Below are 22,924 nucleotides of genomic sequence, written 5' to 3'. Positions count from 1 at the left end.
AGAGCATCTGGACCTCCCTGCTGCTCAGCCACCAAGATGCAAATGTCACAGAAGGTAGCAGACATCATCTGCCTTTCTTTTTCTTCTTCTAAAGTAGTTTTTGAAAGCCCTTCTCACTCTTGTCTTCTGGCGGAATCTCTCATTCATTTCCCATCAAATGATATTACTATTTTACAGCTGTGTTGTATTGCGAGGTGATGAGCACTGCTCTGTGGGTTCAAATATACAGGGAAAAAAAAACAGCCCAGCCTGGATTTTATGTTGTTTATGCAAAACAGAGAAGAAAGTTGGTAAAAGCACTTTAGGTCCTAGTATCCACTAAAGAAGGGCAATAGCCTGGGTGTCGTAGTTGGCATTGCTCTAGGCTGGGACAGGGCTGGGGTTCATTTCTCACTGGTGGCACCACAAGCCTTCTGCAGCAATTTGTCTGGTAAACAGCCCTTGAAGCAGGTGCCCTTAAGGATATGTTGTTCATCCACACTTCTAATGTGTCCCAAGAACCTGGTGACATTCAGGCTCCTGGTGGCAGAAAATTCCCCTGACCGTTGCATGGATATCACTGGGGACTGAGAACAGAGGGGAAGTGGCATTGAGATAAAATTGATTAAAATAAAAATGAACTAGAGAAGGTGGGAGGCACACAAATGCATGAGACAATGAAATGAGAAACACAAAAAAACCCCAAGCACCCCAAATTTGGACAGCTTTTATTTTCAAGCCTCATTATCTGGGTTTAATTACAACCTTTCTGGCAAAGCCATGCTGAGGGCAGCCTGCACTGGCACCCCTGCCTGGGAACACCGCTGAAGCCAAGAGCAAGGACCTGCATCATTAAGGGCATTCCCACATAACTGAATTAAATACGCTCACAGAAATGACAGGACCCAAACATTCCCACCCTTCAGGCAATGAGAAAGCTTTGCCTCTTCGCTATTACAGGCCGATGACAACAGGAGGGAGTAATTTACGGCTCTCTGGGACTGCTCGATATGCTCCTCATCCCCAGGCTCATCCCTCACATTCCCACCACCGCACAAAGGCTGCAGCCAGGCAGCGGTGCCCAGGGGACACTGCGCTGTCACACACAGTCAGGAGATGAGCAGCGAGCAGGATCCCTTTCTCCTCCTAGCCCTTTTCTTCCTCTCTGGTCCTCCTGCCTCTCCTTTTGCCTTTTTTCTTCCTCCCCGTTCTTTTATTTCAGTATCCATCCAAAAATTGGTGCTGGGGGAGCGGGGATTACTCAGTGGGGCTGGGCGGCACAAGATAAGGATGCTCCAAGACCTTGGGGTCTAAGGAGTGGGGACCTGCACCACTGATGGGGATGCAGGAAACCTCCCGTGGGGGGTCCAGCAGGCACTTTCAAACTCATCCCCCCGGTAGACGTTCCTTTTCCCCTGCTCTCGGAGCTATTCTCGGCCGCCCCGGTGACCTTTCCGGGGAACAATTTACTATTGTGTTTTGGTGAAGCCCAGCCTCTATTTTTACACTCTGTTTTGCTGATGCGGGCACAGGGAGCGAGACGGGAATCCAGCAGGAAATGGGAGGGAGCGTCTGGATCACGGCTAAACCACTTTGATGTGCAGGGGCTGAGCCCGGTCAGCAGCACGTGGTGGGGCCAAGGGCTTCGCTCCTTGCCCATCCCTCCAGTAAATCCTGCATGGCACCAGCTTAACCCTGCTGTGCCAAAGTGGGGATGGGTCCTGCAGCAAAGGGCTGTTGGCAGAGGCCAGCAAAGCCACAGTGGTATCGTGTTCCTCGGTGTGCGCACCCTGCAAAGTGAAAGGCAGGCTGCTGCTGGCATTGTGTTGCTAAAGGGTTGCTGGAAACAAGGGGAGGAGGTGACTTGCTGACTGAGCTGGGAGAGGTTTGGGGACTTGCCCAGGGGCGTCCGGGAAAGCCCTGGCAAAGCATCCTGGGTTGCATCAGGTGAAGGGAGCAGATTGACAGCAGGAGGTGGCAGGTCTTTGTGTGAGGTGCTGTAAGTGGTTCTTCCTCATGTGGGACCCTGAGCGAGGCTTAAGGGGCCAAAACAATGCCAAGCATCACAGCCTAGAGTGGCTGTGCACATGCCCTGTGCACGTTGTGTCTGTGGCAGGGAACACCAGCCCCTTTGACTGCAGAGGTATTGCTGGCCATGCCTCAGTGAAGGGACTAGGATTGCTTCCATCACCATCACTGTCCGCAGCACAGCCCTTGGGGCAAGAATAGCATCCTACCTCCCCAAGGCTTGCCCACAGGCACCAAATCCAGAGGCAAGGTCCTCCTGCATGTCTTAAGGGTCTCAACCACTGCCCAAGAAATGCTGCCTGGGAGGGCATGCAAGCAAGGAGCTGCTTTACAGCAGCTGTCCCATCTCCAAAGCACTTCACTTGCACTCCACCAGTGACACGTCCCTTCACACGCTGCTGGAGCTGAAATAAAACACATCAACACCCGTCCAGTCGTATTTCTTGCAACCATCCAGCAATGCAGCATCACTTCTCTGAGCACCCGGCCTACTCCATGCCTGGGAATGGTGTTGAAACAGGAGCTGGGGGTAGCCTGAGGGTGGCTGGAGCCACTTAGCAACATGTCACTGCGGGTGTTGTGACCGGGAAGCATGTGTGCACAAGGAGTCACAGACATTCTCCCACCCCACAAATACCTGTCCATGCCCATGACAGTCAAATGTGCACACTGGCTTGCTCACAAATGCATGGTCCATGCGTTCCCACATGTGGGACGCTGCATGAACACATTCACAACTCATTTTTGTATACCTCAGATCTGTGGGCACATCTATGGATGTGCCTCTGAGGACATAGTCCTAAACACACATATTTGGATGGAAGTGAGCACACAGTCCTGCGTGTGTCTTCAAGCCACCCAAGCCCATGATGTGCTCACACATACGCGTCCCCAGCACCTTGCATGCTGCCTGCAGGTGGTCCCCATCATAGAAAACACCAGGGCGGTTTTGCTTTTGGTTGCATCAGCAGGAATCACTCCCCAGCTGCTCCCTGCCTTATCCTAGCAAACTCTTGAGCTGCCTTTTCCCTTCTTCTATGTCAGAGAACACCAGCCCACCCCGGATGCTTTTCCTATGGTGTTTTCTAAGGTGACAGAAGCTTGCCCAGCGTGCCAGAGGCGACAGCCGTTGCTCCTATCTCGGCAGGCATCGGGCGGGAGGGCTGCCTGTCCTGTTCCATGGGGCCACCCTCCAGCTGCCCCGCTCTATCTGGCTGGGTGCAGGTGCTGGGGATAAGCTCCCACAGCCACCCCCAGCAGCAGCCCTGGGGCAGGGCCGGCAGAAGGGTGCTGTGAGCAGAAGCAAGTGTTGTCCCCTCCAAAGGTGACGCTGCCCCACCATCAACACTGCCTTGCCGCTTGGGTCTGCCTCCCGCAGGACCCCACAACCGATGTGTTCACAGCGCCGCTGCCCAACGGGGCTCCCGGCGGGACGGTCCCACACGCGGCGTCCTCCCCACCCCGAGCCCCACCACTGGCCCCAGCGGCCGCGGGCACTCCCGAAGCAGCCGCCCCCGGGCCAGCGCCTGCTTTGAGCGGGTCTGGGGGAGCCCCTTGTCGCCGATAAGCGACAGATCAAAGCCGACCGCAGCACCAGCGCTTCCTGCCGGCGCGGAGCAGGCGGAGCCGGAGCCGGCGGGGCCCGATCCCCGCCCGCTGCCCCCCCCTCGGCCCAGCGCTGCCACCGCGGCCACAGTACCCCCCGAGGCCGCCAGAGGGCGCACCGCGGCCCCCACGGGTGCGGCCCCGAGGTGGGGTGAGGAAATGGGATTTGGTAAGAGGGTTCCGTGTGTTCTTGGGGCTTCACAAATGATGTGTGTTAAAGGCTGGCCTTTCCCCCCTTCTTTTCTCTTTTCCCTTTTTTGTTTTTCCTCTTCCCTCTTCCCTTTTCCCTTCCCTTCCTCATACCCATACCCTTTCTCCCTTTCTCCCACTCCATTCCCACTCTTCCCCCTACACTGATCAGCCCTCCAGGTCTTCATGGAGTCACCATAGACCTAATCATTATGTTAACATCTCTCTGTTTGAACACCACAGCTATTTTCCTGCAGAGTTTGGTACTTGTGGGTGGGAAGGCACAGAGAATGCTCAGGACAGCTGGTGCTCCCCCAGCTCAGTCAGGCCCTGGACATCTCAGTGCTGCCCCATATATCCCTGTTCCCCAGTGCATGGAGGCAATGGGCTCTGTGTCTGTGGTCACTGGCTCCCTGTTTGCTCTGCCAGGGGAGCACAGGCTGCTGAATCCCCCAGGACCTCGGCAGGGGTGAGGTGACTCTGTGAAGTCTCACTCTTCCTGGTGGGAATGCTGGTGGCTGTGCCGATGCACTGCTATTTACTGAGTTTTGATTAATAGCCACTCCTGGAAACAGCCTCTTCTCCCCAGTCCCAGGCAAATGCATCTCTCAGGGGTCTTCACCTTTTGTCCTCAAAACCTATTCAGGGCTGGATTTGAGGGCAGCCTGATCTCAGCTGCTGTGGCACAATGGCACAGCTCAGTGTTGCTCAGCCCTTTCCTATCCATGTCATCCCTCCCACAGGAACCCTGGCTCCCTCACCTCATCTCACAGCACTTGCTTGGCTGCTGCAGCATCCTGCTAGGGCCAGCAGCCTCCAAGGCTTCAGGAATGGGTTAAAGCTCCTAAAAAGCTTCCCCAACTCTAATGTGCCCCAAGAAATGCCTTTCACCCTTTGGACTCGCATGAAATCCCTCTGGCCTTTCACGTCCCTCCCACCCCCTTCCCAAACAACAGAATCCACTGCTCAGAGCAGAAGATGACGTGATTTTTCCCATCTCCTCTATTACCTGCATCTGTTTGCTTGGGTGGCAGCCAGAAAAGTGACTTCATACATTGAATTTCCCTCCCCCTTCCCCCTTTATTTTTCATTTCATTTTAAATCCAGCCCAATGCTCTCGCCTGTTGCAGAATTGAGGGTGAAGCATCCAGGCCAGATCCTGCCCCTGTGTTATGGTAATCGCGGCTGCCACCCAGCAGATGCAGCTCACTGAAATAATAAGGCTGTTTAACAAGGCACAGAGGAGGAGAGGGGAGCTTTTGTTTGGCACTTGCCGGGGTTGGAGTACACTTGTAAAGCAACAACTGGAGCTCGTTGAAAAGAAGTGGAGGTTATGAGATGCGTTTTGCTCACTGCTGATGGCCCCGTTATTCTTTTCCCTTTGGATGTCAGGCAAAAGCTCTGGTGCTGAGAAGGAAGAGAGATGCGACCTGAAAATGTGCTGCTTTTGCTGATGAGCATGGAAATAAATAGGGCTGGTGCCCACTGGCATGATTCTGGTAGGTTGAACCCCACAGTGCGAGGATGCTCAGGCTGATCTCCTATATTGTGAGTGCTCCTTGCTCTGCCCAGGGCCCTTCCTTTAACCCAGTAAGGCTGTGGGGGCTGGAGGAAGGAAAACACCTTCTTCAGATGATGCTGAGCAGGTGGTTCCTACTGCAGTCAGGCTCTTCTCTACCCATTGGGGACCCAGAGGGTCATGCAGTGGTGTCCTTCTCATGGGGCATGGCCTTCTCTGATGCTCTTCTGCTCTCCAGGAGGCTGAGTCCTGCCTGTTGCAAGACACAAGGGCAAGCAGGACTCTAGGGAGCACTTAATTGTGCTTGGAGCTGTTGAAACACAGCCTCCAGCAAAGGCGGTCCAGAATTTGTCAGGACTTGGAGGACAATGGGATGCTGATGGGGATAAAAGAAATTCAAGTGACTGCAGGAGCTGGGGTGACATACACCCTCATCTTTGGGGGTTACAATCCCATTTTGAAATGCTGCAGTTTTGCACGGAGAATGACAGAAGGGAGGTCTGGGTGCCATGGGGTTTTTGTCTTCCCACAAGCAAGCAGGGACAAGAAACTTATTAGATAGGCTGGGAGTCTGTCCATCCATTCATCCCCTCTACTTAACCACCTACCCCTCTGTCTCAATGCATTTCTCTCCAGCCCTATCTTTGCTCTGACCCCACCCCCCCATCCTCCCAGCTATCCCCTTCAGAAGCCAGGAATAGAATCAATATCTTCCCTCTCCAATTTAGGTAGCTCCCCATAAATCTTCCCAGCTTCAGTCTGGTCTCCTAGGACTCCCCGATCAGTTGGGAACCTATTTAATCAGCCGAGATGATCAGCGCTGTTTGCTGCCGAAAGGCCCTTTGAACTCTTTGTCTCTTCGTTGAATGATGCTCGCGTCCCCTGAGGATTTAGCCAGGCTGGCCCATTCCGTGTGACAAGTCTCAGGTTAATAACTCTGGGCCCTGGCAGCACCCACCAAAGCCCGGCTGCAAGCCCACGGTGCTGGGAACAGTCTCAGCCCCTCTGCCAAGCCCTTATCACTGCATCTTCCCGCGGCCCCTCGCTTGGCTCGCTGCAAAGCTCTGTAAAACCACACTGAATTGTAAGCCCAGCATGAGGAGCATGCAGCCTGGTGCCAGGGGAAGAGAATTATAGCTCCTTTTGGGGAGGCTCGGTAAGGGTTGGAGACGGGGTGTGAAATCCCAGCTCCCCGTCCTGGTGGTTCAGGCTTAGGTTTTAGTATGCTTTAGTGCATTTTAGGTTTTAGCTGGTTGGGAATCAGCCTCACGCTTGTACCTTTGCTCAAGGATGGTGGCTTCTGGAAGAGGTTTCCCTTGCCTGTCCAGCCCTTGGGAACAGAGTACTCAGCATTGCTCCAGGAAACAAATCTGGAGCTGCCTCAAATCATCAGGACTCCTTCCATTGGCTTGGATCAGTTTTCAGTCAGGGAAACACCTTCAATTTCCAGGTTTCTCCTCTAGGCTGTGTTGAAGTTGTGCTGGAGGTGGCCTCTTCTTGCCTCCCCAACAGCCTCTGAGCAACCCAACCCAGTAAGAAACAGCCAAATCCTCACCCTGTCTTCATCCACCTCTGGCCCAAGGGGTCGGTGTTTCTCTTTCCATAGGCTTTTGCTCTTCATAAACCACAATTTAACATAGACCACAAGCAGAGCAAAGTAATCTAGGAGCACATTAGAGTGTTAGAAAACAATAATCCGAGAAGGAAACACATTATCTGGCCTTGTTACTTTACAAAGTAATTTAAATTAATTTTTCCCTAGAGTGGTTAGGGAGCACTGCAACTTGCCCTTGTCTATTCTCTCTGGCTAATGAAGCTTTACCAGCGACTGCTCGTGAATTCCTATTAAGACCTCATCTTAGAGGTTACAGGGCAAAGCAATTTCTGCTCCTGGGAAAGATGCCTATGAATTTGTAATTGTAAGTCCGTGTTTGATAGGGATTAGCATCTGAAAGGGGTAGAGTGGTGGGTAGCAGAGAAAACACTATTTCAATTAGCAGAAGAAAAGCAACTTAACATCTGATTATAGTTTACACTTTCAATTTTCTTCTATTCTGGCATCTGGGATAATTATTTCCTGAAACTGTCCACTCCCAACAAGCCAGCTAACTCTTTCCTGCTTCTTCTCTTGGCTGTCCTGTTTGAGATTCACATGGATATGGTTGAAGAGCTGGGTTTTTAACTTTCCCTTCTCCTCCCAGGCAATAGGCAGACTTGCTGAATTCGGGCCTGAAGGGGAGGATGCTGTACCAAGCCAGACTGGAGTGAAACATGATGTTTCTCTTCACACCAAGGAGGTGTAGGATGAGGATGATGGGGCTTGTCTCATAGCCAGGCTCATGGTCAGGCTTGTGGCAGGCAGCTTAACCTGGCACTGGTGCCTGACTCTGAGGCAAAGCCCCAGTGCCTAAATCTTGTCTCCTTGTTCAGAAATCATTTCCAATCCTCCCTCTTTTCCTCCCACCCCGTAAAGGTAAGTACCATTTGCCCTTCAAAGCCTTGGCCCTTGCACTAACCTGTGCTCCAGCTACTTTAGTCTGGCTTCTTGGACTCCTATTTCCTAACGACAATGCAATCGTTTCTTGGGTGGGAGATTCCTCGTGAGAAGGCTTGTTGTTATTTAAGGAAATCCATCCTTAATGAAGGGACAGGAGAAAACCCCTCCACTAAGTTACACTGAAGCCTGAGATTATCATTTTTATGGGCTTCCAATCTTTCCTGCCTCATGTCTTATCAGCAAATGCAGCTGGAGGCTTCAAAAACCCTCCCAGCTTGCTGCTGATTTTATGGGATGAAGATTAGAGATGATCGGATAGTAAATTATTCATTCCATTCGATAGCACCAGGCAGGAGGGAATATCCACAGCGAAGTCAGCTCCTTTCTCCCTTTCTGAGCATCACGTACTGAGATCCTGGTTATCTGCCACTCCAGCAATGCAGCAGCACTTTCCCCTGTGCTCAGAGATGATTAGGGGTGCAATACGCCTTCTGAACAGATGGGAAAGCCAAGGGGGAATCACGGATGCAGGCTTATTCCCCAGCAATAAGGCAGACCAGAGGCAGGTGGATTTTCTTCCTGTTCCAGGAATTTTTGGTTTGATTATCTTAAGGTCCTTTCCAACCCTACCTATTCTATGATTCTATGATTATTCCCAGCCCAGAACAAGGTGTGACAGATCAGGTAGGTCTTTTCTTAGCCTAATTTTCCAAGTTGCAGGGCCTGAGGCTAATGTGAACATGCTGTCAGCTCCATGGCAGCTATTGAAGCCAGGAGCAGAGGTGCTCAGAGGGGACAACTCCTAGCAGCTCTGTGCAAATGGGCAACTGGATAGAGGAGACAGCCCATTGCTGCCCTTAGATGTACAGAGTGGTAGCATCAGGTTCCAGCACAGACAGTGTCCGGTGTGAATGCTGCCCAGAGATCCATGCCAAAAACCAGCTGGTGTGAAAAGCATCATCCAGAGGGTCCCATGAAATACATACGGGCCACAGTGATGCTATTGAGCAGATCTTGAGGGACAATGAAGGGCATGCCTAGTGCCTGATGCTGATGCCCCATCTCAGATAGTTGCTGGGTACCAGCTCCCAGCAAGTGTCCTGTCAGGAGTGACCTTGGCTGACCCATCCAGGCTGCCTGGGAGGAGAAGGAGGTAATCCACATCCTCTCCTGATGAAGGTCCAGGAGGGATCATGGCAATCACCATGTCACCCTCTTCTCCCTGCTGCTTATTCAGGGCTTGCAATTAGCATCATTGCTGGGGGACTCATGTATGGTCTAATAAAATGTCCAATTAGAATGCCAAGAGATGTCTTTTTCTTGTCCCTGTGTGTGTGCAGGAGGGGAACAAATGGCCCAGTTGAACCCTGTGCTGACAGAGGGAGGACGGGGCTGGTGTGGGGTGATGCCCTAATGCCACACCATTGCAACCAGGGTTTTCATCAGCATGTAAATAACAAAATACATTGCTTTAAAAGCATTTTTAAAGAAGGGAAGCAGGGTACAGAGCTGTGAAGGATGAAAAGCCTGAGCAGGGGCTGCCTTTTTCTGGTGCTGTTTATCCGCATCTTGGCACACCAGGCCAAGAAAATGCCCTTTTCACAGCGGCTATAGCTCCTGGCTCTCCATCCCAGGCAGAATTTGAAAGCCAGTGTCAATACGAAATGAGGGAATTCTGGGCATGCAAAGAATATTTGGTTTTGATGGCAAATGTCAAACGAAACAAGCAATTAAAAATTGTGTTTGTGGTTGGGCTTGGTTTTTTGTTGTTTTCCCTTTTCTTTTGGGAGCAGCTATTGAAATGCAACAAATTCACCACTCTTTTTCCTTAGGAAAAATACAAAAGGGAATGTTCAGTCTTGCTCTCATATATATGCTTCATTTTTATGGCTCTTTCTGAGAGAGGGGGAGGAGATGGAGTGAAGGAAGGAGGGAAGGAAGGAGGAAGGAAGGAAGGAAGTGAAGGAGAAAGAAGAATAACCTCCATTAAAACACAGAGCCCTGCAATGTTTTTCGAAGAGGAACTGGCATCTCTACTGTGAGCTGTATCACCCAGGAACACATTTTAGGCTCAGGAATGTTGCTTTGAGCCAATGTTAATTTTGGCTAAAAATTACACATTTCTTGGGGGAAAAAAAATGCCAATTTTTGGAGGATATCAGTGTAAATCCTGAAATTGCAAGATCTGCTTTGTGCAAGACTTGTGGAGGCAACTGATCGTGGGTCCCTGGGAGAGAACTGAGCTGCCTCTGGCTCCACTTGGGTTTGACTAAATGCTGCCAAGGAGATTTGCCCTCTGTGCCTCAGTTTCCTCCACCTCTAAAACGGACCTGTACGGCTTTGACTCACCACATCTGGGTGATGCTGAAGGCTTAGATGAGAGACATGGCAAGATTGCCAGCACGCTGCAGCAGAAACACAAAGCTTCTTATCCCCGCGGGTCCCAAACTGCAGCCAGAATGGCAAAAGCAGAAGGTGGATGGCAAATTATTTGCCAAAATTTCAGACTTTGCCCCTGAAACAAGGCTGCTGCCATTGCAGTGACTTGCTATTTCTCATCCCCCTCCTAGGCCAGACCCAGGGTATGCAAGCAGGCAAATGCCATGGTCACAAGAGCACATGCCTTCCTAATAGCTGCCGGGGGGCTAAAGAAGGTGCATTGAAGCACAGGGGAGCTTTGAGATAAGCAAAGGAGAAATTCTCTGTCTTCATCAGCAAGCCCAGACAATTAAATAATTACATTCCCATACATTTGGGGTAAAGGTGGGAATGTGCAACGGTAAAGAGTTATTTGCTCCTCAGGAAGGAGCTCACAGCAAGACCCCTCTCTGGAAGGCACAGCATCCCTGACTCCATCTCAAGGTCTGGTCTGTCATGTCCTGTTCCCCCAGCACATGATAGGATACAAGTGGATCCTTAAGACATCCCTATCCTTGGAAAAATCAACCCAGGGTCCCTGGAGCAGGGCTGAGCAGAGCCCTGAGGTGAAAAGACAACCTGGGGTACGTGCAGAGGAGGACCAAAAGGGACCCTGTGAGCAACTTGCTGCAGCCCCAGGCATGACTGGGGTGTAGATAGCAATGGCAGAGAGATGCCTCAGACCTTGAATTTCCCAAGGGCAGCAGCAGGACTGCTCTAGGGCTTCTGATCTGCTGATAAAGCCTTCTGCTCCAAAAAGCTAGGTTTTTTGATGGCCTTTTGCTAAGAGACAAGCAACAAGCAGGCAGCAAAGAGTGCAAGCTCTGTGTGCTTTCCCAAAGAGATTATGTGGAAGCAAGTCAAAGGGAACCCAAAGTTCACTCTTACTTTTATTTCTTTGCAAGCCATTCCTGTTTCTCTTTAACAAAATCACATTGCTTTTACAGGGCCTTATTATGGGCAGGTCCCTGTCATGCCACTTCCTTGAGGGGTGCAGTGAGAGAGTCTCTGTCTCAGGGAGTTCATAAACAAAACCTAGCAGTGTTGGGAATGGGATTATCCCATGTTGCAGGTGGGGATTTGGCCATGGAAAGGGATTTGGGAGAGAGCTGGGGACTGGCCTTCAGTGCATTTCGAGCCAGCTCTGGCTTGTTTTTTAGGACAAATTACATTATTGTAGATCCAGGGGAAAGAGGAGGGATAAAGGAGGGCAATCCTGCATCCGTGGGTATGTATTCCTGAGGGTGCTGCATGTTCCTGACCATGGGTGTGTTCCAGGTGCCCATAGGGGAATACAAACACTCAGGTGGGGTCTGAGGACAGGACCACCAGACCCAAAGCCTGGGAGCTCAGATGCTGCTGAAGAGGAATGCTCTGTGATGGCTTACAGAGATGCTACAACACAGCAAGAGAAGAGCGACTACTGGCTCACAGGTTTAACATTTCCTTCAGAAGTAACTGAAGTTGTGTAGCTGTGAAGCCAAATAGCTTGTATTCTTCCTGCAGGGTGGGTTTGTCAGCCATCCAAACCTGGCACAGGCTGGAAAGCTGCTTAACTTGGGACGTGCAACGTTCCCCCATCCCACAGAATTGGTGCTGCTGAGGTGAAGGGCCAGCTTTGCCATCTACTGCAGGTCTTTGGGTGTTTCTGCCTCTTTCAATGTGAAAGAAATTTTGGGAACAGCCCTGAAGGCTCAATGAAATGAATGCTATGTTTAATCTCTTTAACAGTCTCTCCATTCAACAAGGCATGGGAGGCAACACTTGGCATCAAGTCTGGTTCATTAAATGGAGGTTTTAAAGCTACAAATGTGTTTTGTTTGGTTATTAATGACACTTACTGAACAGGAAACAGCAAGGAAGAGAGTGGGAACTGTGCCGGGCAGCTCCCTGTACCCTCAGGACATGGGGTCCTGTGGGATGGGGAGGGATGTCAGAGCTGGGGCATTGCTGGACCCCTCTTCTGCTGCGGGGATGGAGGGCTTGGGGGACACCCAGGTCCTGTCCAGCCACATTCCCCAAGCCCTGGGGGAGAGATTTATCCATCTGGGCGTCACTTCTTCCTCCTGGGTGGATGCAAATATCTTGCACCTGAGTCCCCTTCCACGCCCTAAGGGGACTGTCACGTTCAAGTCACCGTGCCCCAGATTCCCCTTCTACGGGAGCCAGACAGAGGCACCTCCTTCCACCCCTTTTCCCCGCAGTGGGATTTGAATACCCAGGTGTGAGCATCGGCCTCCCTCGTTAATGCGTTTGATAATTGACCAAGCGCTCATCGCAGTGGGAGGGCGGCGTGCCCAAACGCAGGAGCGGCCGCGTTCCGCTGCTCCCTCCGAGAGCTCGAGGCCCTGCCTGCCGCCATGCCTGCCCGCTGCCTGTTCCTCATCCTCCTGGGGCTGCTCCCGGAGCCTGCCTGCTGCCAGCAAGGTGAGTGCAGGGGAACGGACCTCATGGGGAAACTGAGGCAGGAAGGTGTGCGGAGTCCCGGGAGGCGGGATGGCTCTGGGGACAAGGACAACTGAGAAGGAGCCTCTTGGGAAGAGGAGAAATATCCCAGCTTTAGCTCTGGCTTCACATCAGCGGGCAATGGGGATGGGAGGGTGTTTGGTGGGTTAGGAGGTGCTGCCGGAGCTGGGGCAATGGAGACTTTCTACCTGTTTTGCCAAAGGCTGAAGCCGCTGGCTGAGGTTTATCTCACATGATTACGTGGAGACAAAGCAGCTTTGATTTACGGTGCACCAGGATGAGTAATCCGTTTTCTTCAGGCTCTTTTTGTCTCCCTTTCTTACTTGTCCCCTTGTCCCCGGGTCGCTCCCTGAGCTCTCAGGTTTTCCTGTTAATCTGTAATTCTGATCATTGCCGAGGTGAGGGGGCAAATATTTTCCTTTGCAAACTGCCCTCCCGTTCCCTTCCTAAAGACTTAGAGAAACTTCCTATGGCCAGGGCATTACTTTTACAAAATCCATGGAAGGATTTGTCTAACGCCAGAAATAATGAGCTGTAATTAAAACTCATCCCGTGCTGCCAAAGTCCTGGAAAATTCCCTCCCCCTTTCTCCTCCTGATGTTCCAGCCCTGACCGCTCTTCCTGTGTTTGTTTACCGACTTGCTGAGGATTTAACAGTCTGGGGTCTCCGCTGTCAGCAGGATTGAACGTTTTGCTGTTGCCTCGAAAGAGGTGGGGGGGAAAAGCCTTTAATGAGGATGCAGAGCCTGACACAGCTTCCTCAAGTGGATAACATGGGCTAGCAGATGCTTTCCAAGCACTCAGTATCAAAAAGCAGATCTATGTCTTCAAGCCAGCTGCTGAGGACAGAAATGGACTTGCAACACGGGCAAGGGCTTATACTGTCATCGGCACTTCCCTCGGTCTCATTTGTAGCTGCAGATGCGTGCACACACATCTGCCGGGGTTGCAGATCCCACGTTGCTTAATCTGGTTTAGGAGATCTTGTTTGGGCAGGAAAACCCTGTCATTACCATGGGGCAAAACAGAGAGGAGGTGGCAGAGCCCAAGGGACAGGCTGCACCAGGAGGAACATCTCTGGTAAAGCACTTTTCCAGGAGCACAGTCCCATTTCCACAGGTAAGACTCATCCTTTTGGCCATTCCTCCTGGCAGGGCAGCAAGGCATGCTCTGGTGGGGCTCCAGCCAGGCAGTGTCCCCCAGGGCTGTGATCCATATATTCACTCCCTGGATAGAAGATGCTATCAAGTTCTTGCCTCCTCCTTTGTTATGCCCATGGAAGTTCTCCATGTCCATGGGCAGAGACGTTTACTGTTCCCCCTGCTAGCCTCATCTTCATTATCCATCATCTCCCCTTGCAACTGGTCTCTACAGGGTCTCTTAAAGCCAGAACCACTTGATTTTGGTTCGGTAATTCACCTTTTGGCTTTGGATGCTTGGAAATATGGCTGGAAACAGCTCCTGAGTGGGGTTTTGCTTGCACAAACATAGAGTACCTCCTGAGCCTGGCTGCCAGGAGGATGCTTCCTACCACTGATCTTCTCGCCTCCTTTGTTCAAAGATCATGAGATGCAAATTTGGCAATTTCAGTCATCGCTGACTTCATTCCCCGGTTGACCTTGAACTCCCTTAACCCAAGCAGAAACCTCACTGAATGCTGGACCTAGCCATTCCCTCCTAGGCTTAGGCTGGAAACCCTGGCTCCGGCAGGAAAAATTAACTGCAGCTAACAAATAAATGTGGCTGAGATAACAGCCAAGGGCAGAGCGAGGGAGGAAGCAAAACAGGCCAAAGCTCAGCCTGGAGGCAATAGGTGTGTTGGGGCTGCACCCAGCCGATGGTGGGCAGCAGGGGCACAAGCATCCCTGCTTATGATGTATGGCAGGATGGGACCAAACCCTGCTCTTCATCACTGCCACCACCCCTTGTATGGCCACCAGCAGCCTGCTGGTATAATGGGATTTCATCCAAAACACACTGATACAAGTGGGAATTTCCACCTGAGTTCCTCCTGCTTGAGTTTTGGCCCCGGGACCTTGCAGTAAACATGGCAAGTGTCCCTGTGGGGAAGTGTTGGGGCTGAAGGATGCTGTTTGGTGCTGCTCTTACAACCGCTTACCAGGGGTGCCACCACTTTCCAGACTGGCACAGGAGGTGAGTCAGCCTCAAGCTGATTGCATTTCCAAGAGGAGGAAGGAGCTTTTCTTTGTGGTGTTTTGGTTTGTTTTTATAAATGAAAGGCTTTTGCAGTAAATGTTCCCCCCTCCCCAAAAGCAGAGGAAGATGAGGGCTTTCAGCAGTGGAGCTGGCTGCCTACAGGGACTTTTCATGTGCAGAGCACACAGCCCACCTTTATTGCTGCTAGTAAAGTTTATTAACTGTTTACAGCAGAGGTTTGTTTCATATTTGTCTCCCATGAGACAGATGAAGTGTTCAGGTAATGTAACACTCCCATGTCAAGAATGAAGTACCAATGTGCTCAGCCTCATGGGTGCTGGTGTCAGGGTTGGGTCCATATGGTCCGAGGCTGATGCTGAGGCTGGCAGGTAGCATCTTCCACCTGCCTGCACGGAGTGACTTCATTTATGTGCAAGGGTTGGCGTTTCAGTCAGCAGAAAGAGGAAAAGCTGTGCCTGAATATATAGTATTGAAACCCCAAAGGGATGCGTGTGTGTGAACAAAGTCTCCTGATGTAATAGCACTTAAAGATGGGTTTGACTAAGTCTGAGTTCTCTGCTGCCCAAAAGCCAGTGGGAGGCAAGGCACAGTCATCCCAGCAAGGACTGGGACAAGGTTTCATCTTCTCATCCTTCTGTCCCCAAGTTCCTCACGCATCCAGGAATATGTTTTGCACCCTTCCCATCCGTGGCTGGATTACTGCTTAGGTCTGGCTACAGAAAGAACCTGCTCTTCCATCCCAACCCAGGGGGGGCCAGGGATGCTGCAGCCAGCTCCTGGCCACCCGCTGCCTCCCCCTGCTGCAGCCTGGCCCCCCGCCAGCCCTGCCTGGCCTTTGCACTTGGAGGCCGTTGCTCTGAATGCTTCAGCCTTCAATTTCCCGTCATAAATCAGTTTGCTGCTCTGGAAACTTGTTGAATGGTGTGTTTTACTGAAATCCACGCTGGCAACCATTTGCTGGGAGAGTTTTGTGTTTTGCACTATCCCTGTCATGAGGTCCTTGTTTTATAGCAGGCAGTATTTGGAAAACAACCTGGGAATGACGTCTGTGGGATCTGGGGATGGAGAATAAAGTTTGCTGAAGTCCGTCTGCCTTCTTTCTCCTGCCACTTCGGGGAAACATCCTCCTTCCCTCCCTCCCTGTCCCCTAGCCCTTTGCATCCCCCATTGCAGAGTCATCTGCACCCCACTGCATACATATATGTATGCATATACAAAGCTTCAAGGCACCATGCTCCACACGCAAAGGCCAGCAAAACTGTTGTTTTCTGTTCAAATAACTGTTGTTATTTGTACTTTATTTCATTGCTATCACTCAGGTAAGTCTGCCTGGAGTAACAGCAACATGTTCTGCTCAGCTTTGCAGGACCAAGCTCTTGGCTGCACATTGCTGAAGCTGGATGGAAGAAGCTTGGCAGATGAAGACTGAGGATGTATTTCTAACACATATTCTCCTTTTCCCTGCAGCACGGGGCAATCTCCAGCCATGGTTGCAGGGTGTCATTGCAGTGGTTGTGTTTCTAGTCCTGGTGGCCATTGCTTTCGTGGTCAATAAGTTCTGGTGTAAGGAGAAAGTGTAAGTGTGGGAGCCCTTTGGTTGGGTGTAGTTGCCTCTGCACAGGTCACTTCCATCTGCCTCTGTCCTCATGCCAGGGGTGGGAACACCGTGATCACTGCCCTGGGAGCTGGGTGGGGAGGGCAACGACTCCCTGTCCTGCTCTCTCTGTCCTTTTCTCCCTGTCCTGGCCTATGCTCCCTGTTACTCATTGCCAGGAGCAAGCTGTGTGAGAAAGATGCATGTTTTACATGGGCATGTGTGTCCTGGGGCAGGCCTGAGCCTGGTTTCCTATGGATTTGGGGGGGGCACTTCACAGCTGCCTTATATCCACAGGAAAACAAGCCCCCAGAAGCTTCATTTGCAAAGCAAACTGAGCCAAGTTGTTAGAAGGCCCCCAGAGAAGCTGGGACAAGAGGGAGGTAGTCAAGGTGTGGCAGTGCTCTTCACCCAGAGCCCACAGCACAAACGAGGTGGCCTTGTTCATCAGAAAAAGGCTCTCTGGGACCAACTACCTCTTTCCTGCTGCCAGCCGAGCAAAGCCACTGCTTTGCTGCTGTTGCTGCTCCGCTGACCCAGGCTAAGCTGCAGCAGCTTGGTCTTGAATCTGAGCCCGAAGTCAACAAGGGGGTGAAGTCCTGACCCCATAGCCAGGTTCCCAATACCTCTGCCCCAGCACAGGCACTTTGGGCTTTGCAGCCAAAGGTGATGGAGTCTTCTTGTATCTGCACATCTCTGCAGCCTCCCCAGGCCAAGGAGGTGGGGACTTGGGGTGTATCCCAATGCTCAACAGGCTGGCTTCTGTCCCAGATGCATTTAAAGGGAGCCCTTTGAAATGCATTCAGGGCCAATGCAGAATGCAGTGTATGTACATATAAACACACACACACTGCATTATGCACTGTATAGGTACAATTACACATTATATGTACATATTCTACACATACATATATATACAAATTGCATTATATATAAATATACATTGAAAATATATATATATATTTTTCCTATGGTCTGATTTGCAACTGCAGTCTTTTCCAAAGAAGAGCCTTTGTCCCCAAAGTGGAGGAGTTCGTAGCCCATGAAGTTGGAGGCAGGGATAGTGGGATAGTGTTTCCTACCTCTGCCTGTGCCCAGCTGCCTCTTCCCAGCCCATAAGCAGAGGATGCTGAGGAGGGCTTGAGGGGGCACAGTGGCTTGTTTTAATTAACCTGGTCTCTTCAGAAGAGCTGACAGTGAGGCTCAGCAGCCTGGAGTAATGCCAGCTCATTGCTGCCACTGTGACAATCACTATCAGCTCAAGGCCCTGCTTGTTTATGCCAGTCTGTTCCTAGGAAAAACCTCTGGAATCACCTTTGGGCAAGGGCTGAGGAGGCAGGGATGTGCACATGGGGTGGACCTGTGCCCACCCTCTGATCAACTGCCCCAGCACCATTCGGCTCGCTCCAGAGGTCAGCTTTTAGGCTGTGGCTGAGGTTAAACACCCAGTCCCTGCCCCATGATTCCTTCTGTGAGCAATCCATAGTTGCATCTGAAGGAAGGCAGCTTGGCTTTGTATGCATGGGCGTGCACGTCCTCCCAGGCTGTGACACTGGCAGAACCTCAGCATTTCCCTCAGTTGGGGCCTGTCTGGGACTATTTTGCAACAGATTACATAGAAGAAGACTGGAAAAACCAGTTAGCGGGACAAAACAATCCCATGTATTGACAAATGAGGTTTGCTGACTGCTGGCCCAGTGCTGGGCACCAGCTCCAGAGACAGGGGCTGGCACTCAGCATGCGGAATGGCCCCTGCAAACCTGCCGTGAGGACATCTCTCCTCGCCCATATCCTACTGGGAAAGGGGCTGAGCTGGGTGTTCAAGGCAGGATCAAGCATCCAGGTCCCTTATCCTCCTGTGTTGGAGCAGTCCCTTCCTCTCTTCCATCACCATTGTGAGCTGCTCCTGGGCACAGCCCCTCCATTGCTCTATCTCAGCTGCCCTCTTCTCTCCCTCCAGGGAAAACGTCGAGAGGGTGGTAAGCGTTGAGGACAAGCTGGATCCTGTCATGTCCAATGGCCACGAAGGGAAATACATAAGTGCTGCGGCCGACTTCAGGTGAACTTGCTCAGGTGTCCTCCCCATGGCGCTCAGGCTCTGTTCCACCACCCCAGGGACAGCTCAGACATGCAGAGCTATAGTCTCTCCCACTCAGGGTCTCACGTGCTCCATTCACTTGACTTCGGGGGCTTTTATCCTCTCTAGGCACCAAGGAGAAGCCAGTGAGGGAGTATCCTCAGTCTCTCCTATTCCTGCAGCTTAGCCCCATGGCCCATCCACCACCATGAAACCTGCTACACTGCATTTTTCTTAACCTACATCATGCTTTTCAAACAGCAGAAACCACCAAAAGCGGCCACAGGTCACGATGCAGATGTTGACTGCCAAAATAGCCCGTACTAGAAATCACAGCAATTCCCACCCTGTGCTTGGCTCCCCTCCTGCCTTCCCACCTTACCCCTACTCAATGCGTGGTCAGCACCAGCAAGGGTTCAGGGAGGCTGGTCTTGCTCCAGTGAGCTAAGTGCTGTTGCTTCTCCCTCCAACACAGGTCCAAAGAGAGCCAGCATGCCTACGAGAACAACGTGGAGCCTGAGGAGAGGGTGATCACCACTGCTATGTAGCATCTGCCCTGGCTGGCCATGCTCCTTCCTCCCCTCACTTTGCTTCCTGCTGTCGCGATGGGCATTTCGCAGGGACCCTCTGCACTGGCATCCCCCATACGTGTGTGTTGCTCCCAGCCTCTCCACAGCATCATCATCTCTTGATCTTTTCCCTTCCCACGCACAGAATGTGCTCTTCTGCCCTAGGGGCTGGTGTCCACATGGACATTGGTCCCTAGGAGAGGTCTGGGGTGCCACCTCTCCTGCGGGGCAGTCACCACACATGGTTAGTGACGTTGATGTCCCTGGTCCCAAAGGGGTACTGACCTGCTCCAGGAATGGAGAAGTCTTGCTGGGTGCCTGGGACCTCCCAGCTGCCCACTAGGGAGCTGCTGATGCAAAACCTGCTCTCTTCTTCCCCTTTCACCGTCCTTTTCAGGGCCCTACTCCATGCATTTGAGTGTCAGAGCAAACCTTCTCCCCTGTACATATCTTCCCTGTGAACAATAAAGAGAATTGTTGCCCACAGGACAGCAAAGAGGGTCGTTTTGCTAATCATCCAAAGGACTTTCTGGCATCTCATCCAAAGGCACTCCCAGCCTTCAGGGCAGTTTGGGAAGGTAAGGACACTGGGGAAGGGGGTGTGAGGGAAGGCATTGTTCTGGGGGTTGGAAGGATGCTTAGGGGTCAGCATCCACATCTTTGCCTATGATCCCTTCTGAGTAGGCTCCATCTCTTATTTCCTCACTTGGATGAAGCCAGGAGCAATCCTCCGTGTATCTGTGCATCAGGAGGGAAGAGAAAAAAGTGGAACATTTTTCTTGCTCAGGATTTGGATCTCCCCAGAGCCACAAAGGGCCATACAGGGGGGGGTGAGCATCATCCCCTCCACTTGCCAGGTGGGGAAACTGAGGCATGGCACCAATCCAGCACTTCCCAGTGCTGCTTAGCAGGTGAAAGCCAGTAATCCCTGACTCCCACCAGCCACAGGGCTCAGGCCTACAGCCATTCCTGGGGACCATTCCCATGGCTGTGAATGGCAATCACTGCTGTTGCCAGGATGTGCCTGGGGACTGCTCTGGACAGTGCTGGTTCTCCCATGGGCTGCTGGACATGGTGCAGCCTGCTCCTCCCAGGCTGTTCATTAACCAGGCTCCATGTTTTGCTGTGTGGGGACAGTGCTGAGGCCACCATGGGAGCAATGAGTGTTCCCATGCCACAATGTTTGCAGGTTGAAATGAGAGACCTGTAATGCCTTGGCCGTCCCTGAGACATCAGTGTGCAGAGTCTTCCCCTTGAACAACAAGGAAAAGGATAAGGAGCTTTGCAGTCAAGGGCAGTGCAGGGACTGCAGGTGGAGCAGGATTGGGATGGATGGGATGGAGGTTTATAAGAGGGGCATTTTTGGCAGCCTCTGGGTTTGGGGGGGAACTGGGTGGTTTTGGTGCTGTGCAAACACAAAGGAGGAGGAGGTGGTGGCGGGAGCTACCTCTTGCTTTCACTTTCTCTTGAGTATTGAGGCATAGAGAGGTGTTAGACCTGCTCTGAAACAGCGGCTGTGATGGGTTTGGATCTGGGAGGAGCTGTGGCCTCTGAGCAGGGTGTGCTTTGCAGACCCATTTGCAGGCAGCAATGCCAGAAGCAGACAGGGAGAGTGTTGGGGCTGAAAGTACCTCTTTGCCTCTCACTAGCACAGCTCCTGCTCTGTGGTTTTCAGTCCTGAAGGAGCTTTCCTGCTGCAAGGGCTATTCTCTGCATTGCCAGTGACCTTAAAAGCCCAAGCCCGTGCTGGAGAAGGTGCTGCCCAGCATGGTGGAGGGAGCAGGCTTCTTCCCTACACTTTCCACATGGTGCAGTAAAACACCCTGTTCAGCTACAGCGCTGAAACCTGATGGGTATTCCCTGAAGTGAAGACGCAGCAGTCCTGGTGGGGAGCTCAGGCCACTTCCCACTGCTGGGATCCCTCTGCGGTGGAGCAGGGAGCTGGATCCTGGTGCTACCACTCACCAAGAGGTACTTATCACTTCCCACAGGGAAAGCTGTTGATGTCCCTAGTAGGTGGTGACACAAAAATTCAGGCATGAGGATAATCCAGGAGCCTTCCAGTAACAGACCCACCCTGGAAGGCCTCTCCCCAAAGAACCTCATGTAGGCAAGCGTTTCGAAAGCACCCTCAAGCTCAGCATTGAGAAATCACAGCTCCAGTTGAGAAATTGCACGGGGGTAGAAGAAAACAGGCAGAAGGGTTGGAGGGGTCAAGGCACAGTGGCTGCCATCCCCAGCATCGCATGAGAGCTTCTACCCTTCTACCACCTGCCCTTGGGGAGGCTGAGCCAGCCCCAGGCCGGGTCCTGGACCTCCCCACTTGTGCCCCTGATGGATGCTGCTCCCTGATTTTCCTCTTGCAGATGCCAATATGATGAGGGTTTGGAAAAAACCAAGCTCCTTAGAGTTCAGCTTCGCTCAGTAGGGTTTAAGGAGGATTAGTCATTGTTTGCTGCTGCTGCATCAGCACTCAGGCTGGGGGTGTGGCGAGAGGAGGGGAACCCATTAATTTTTACCTCTTGGTTGCAAAAGGAGTTAGAAACTGCATCCTTATAATGAGTAACAATTGGGAGTTTATTCCCTGCCATGTGCACACCCTGAATGTGTAATGAATGTCTGGGCTGTTCCCCTGGATGTGGGTTTGGAGTGGAGGTGTGCTCAATGGGTCTCAGGGTCTCTTTTCCCAGTGGATCCCTTCCATAGTCATAGGTCCAAGCAAGGAGAAGGATGGGGCTTCATTGTGCCAGTGCCCCTTCAGAGTTCACTTTCTAGGGGACATCTTTTGCAAGAACCAGTGTGTTGTTCCATGGTGGGGTATCCCCTCCATGCAGTCCTGCCTCAGTTTCCCTTGTCTGTCAAGCACAACCCGAGGTTGTCTGTATGAAGCAGGCTGCCTTCCCACGAGCCACGCAGCAGGCTCGTAGATGCTTCTTGGTGTGATCCTAAAAAGAACAAAAGGGAGCGAGCATAAATGAAATTTATTGTTGGAAAATCTTAATTAGATTTGAAGCCCAAAGGGAGAAAAGTGAGGTATTATCTGACACAGCTAATGAGTGTTAAGGGTCCATTGTTATATTTCTTGTTTACCTTTCTGTGCTGGCTGATACGGCCCGGATCCTCGCCTGTTCTGCCATAATTAGGATATCTCATCTCTTGCTGATAGGGTTGGGGATGCTCTTTAAAGCACAATGCTCTCATCCCTCCCTAGCAGGGTGAGCGTGATCAGGAAGGCAACTTCTGGCATCCCAGCACTTGCGCCTGCCACATTGACCCTGCGAGCTGGGGGATGCCCTCCAGAGCATCCTGATAGCTTCCAGATAATGGGCATCTCCAACAGCCTTGGTGACCTCCTCAAAGGCCTCTGAGCCAAATTGCCTCTCTCCACACAGCATAGGAGGTGACTGTGTCCTCCACAAGTCACCCCAATGCTCCCCAGTGAAGGGGAAGGACACCCATGGATACCCCATCCTACACCCTACTCTGTAATGTCAGTATCTCTGGAGCCTGGGCTTCAGGAATACATTCAGGGTTGGGATCTGCTGTGAACAGGACAGTCTTCTCTTGGGCAGAGGACATTCAGAATGGTCTTTTTGCACTGCTGCCTCATTAGGAGACGTATCACAGCTTTCCTTTGTGTCCTAGGAGGGTGAAAGTTGTTTCTCAGATCCCCTGATAACAGGACATCTTGTTGAAAGCCACCTGTACTCTAATGCTCCCCTAATCTCTCCTGAGGCACTTTAGGGATGGATGTTTAAGATGTTTCAGCTGTGACCACAGCCCTGAAGCAGCTTGAGCAGGTGGA

At 51.7% G+C, this 22,924-nt stretch overlaps 1 protein-coding gene and 2 long non-coding RNA genes across 3 annotated transcripts; 1 reads left to right on the top strand and 2 right to left on the bottom strand.

The window, feature by feature from the left end:
* Window positions 1–5,039: 5,039 nt before the first annotated feature.
* Window positions 5,040–10,276, bottom strand: LOC134165862 (uncharacterized). Its single transcript, XR_009965662.1, has 2 exons — window positions 10,167–10,276; window positions 5,040–5,573 (listed from the first exon to the last, which is right to left on the bottom strand). It is a non-coding gene; the product is annotated as an uncharacterized LOC134165862 (long non-coding RNA).
* A 2,222-nt stretch (window positions 10,277–12,498) lies between these two features.
* PDZK1IP1 (PDZK1 interacting protein 1) lies at window positions 12,499–19,605 on the top strand. Its single transcript, XM_062623036.1, has 4 exons — window positions 12,499–12,662; window positions 16,347–16,455; window positions 18,434–18,532; window positions 19,026–19,605. The coding sequence occupies exons 1-4, from the start codon at window positions 12,596–12,598 to the stop codon at window positions 19,096–19,098; spliced, it is 348 nt and encodes a 115-aa protein (XP_062479020.1). The 5' UTR covers window positions 12,499–12,595; the 3' UTR covers window positions 19,099–19,605.
* A 1,930-nt stretch (window positions 19,606–21,535) lies between these two features.
* On the bottom strand, window positions 21,536–22,494 carry LOC134165863 (uncharacterized). The gene is made up of 2 exons (XR_009965663.1): window positions 22,210–22,494; window positions 21,536–22,064 (listed from the first exon to the last, which is right to left on the bottom strand). It is a non-coding gene; the product is annotated as an uncharacterized LOC134165863 (long non-coding RNA).
* Window positions 22,495–22,924: the final 430 nt, after the last annotated feature.

This window comes from Pezoporus occidentalis, unplaced genomic scaffold, assembly GCF_034315485.1.
Source record: "Pezoporus occidentalis ecotype Australia unplaced genomic scaffold, CSIRO_AGI_Poc_V1 ctg25, whole genome shotgun sequence".
NCBI lineage: Eukaryota > Metazoa > Chordata > Aves > Psittaciformes > Psittacidae > Pezoporus > Pezoporus occidentalis.
The sequence above is the reverse complement of the archived record's forward strand: the minus strand, read 5'-3'. Positions and strand labels throughout refer to the sequence as shown.

What these genes read in the sequence shown, in the direction of transcription:
- PDZK1IP1 (XM_062623036.1), top strand. Translation starts at nt 12,596, where the DNA reads ATGCCTGCCCGCTGCCTGTTCCTCATCCTCCTGGGGCTGCTCCCGGAG. An exon ending in GCCTGCCTGCTGCCAGCAAG is followed by an intron (nt 12,663 to 16,346) that starts GTGAGTGCAGGG and finishes TTTTCCCTGCAG; the next exon opens with CACGGGGCAATCTCCAGCCA. An exon ending in AGTGCTGCGGCCGACTTCAG is followed by an intron (nt 18,533 to 19,025) that starts GTGAACTTGCTC and finishes CCTCCAACACAG; the next exon opens with GTCCAAAGAGAGCCAGCATG.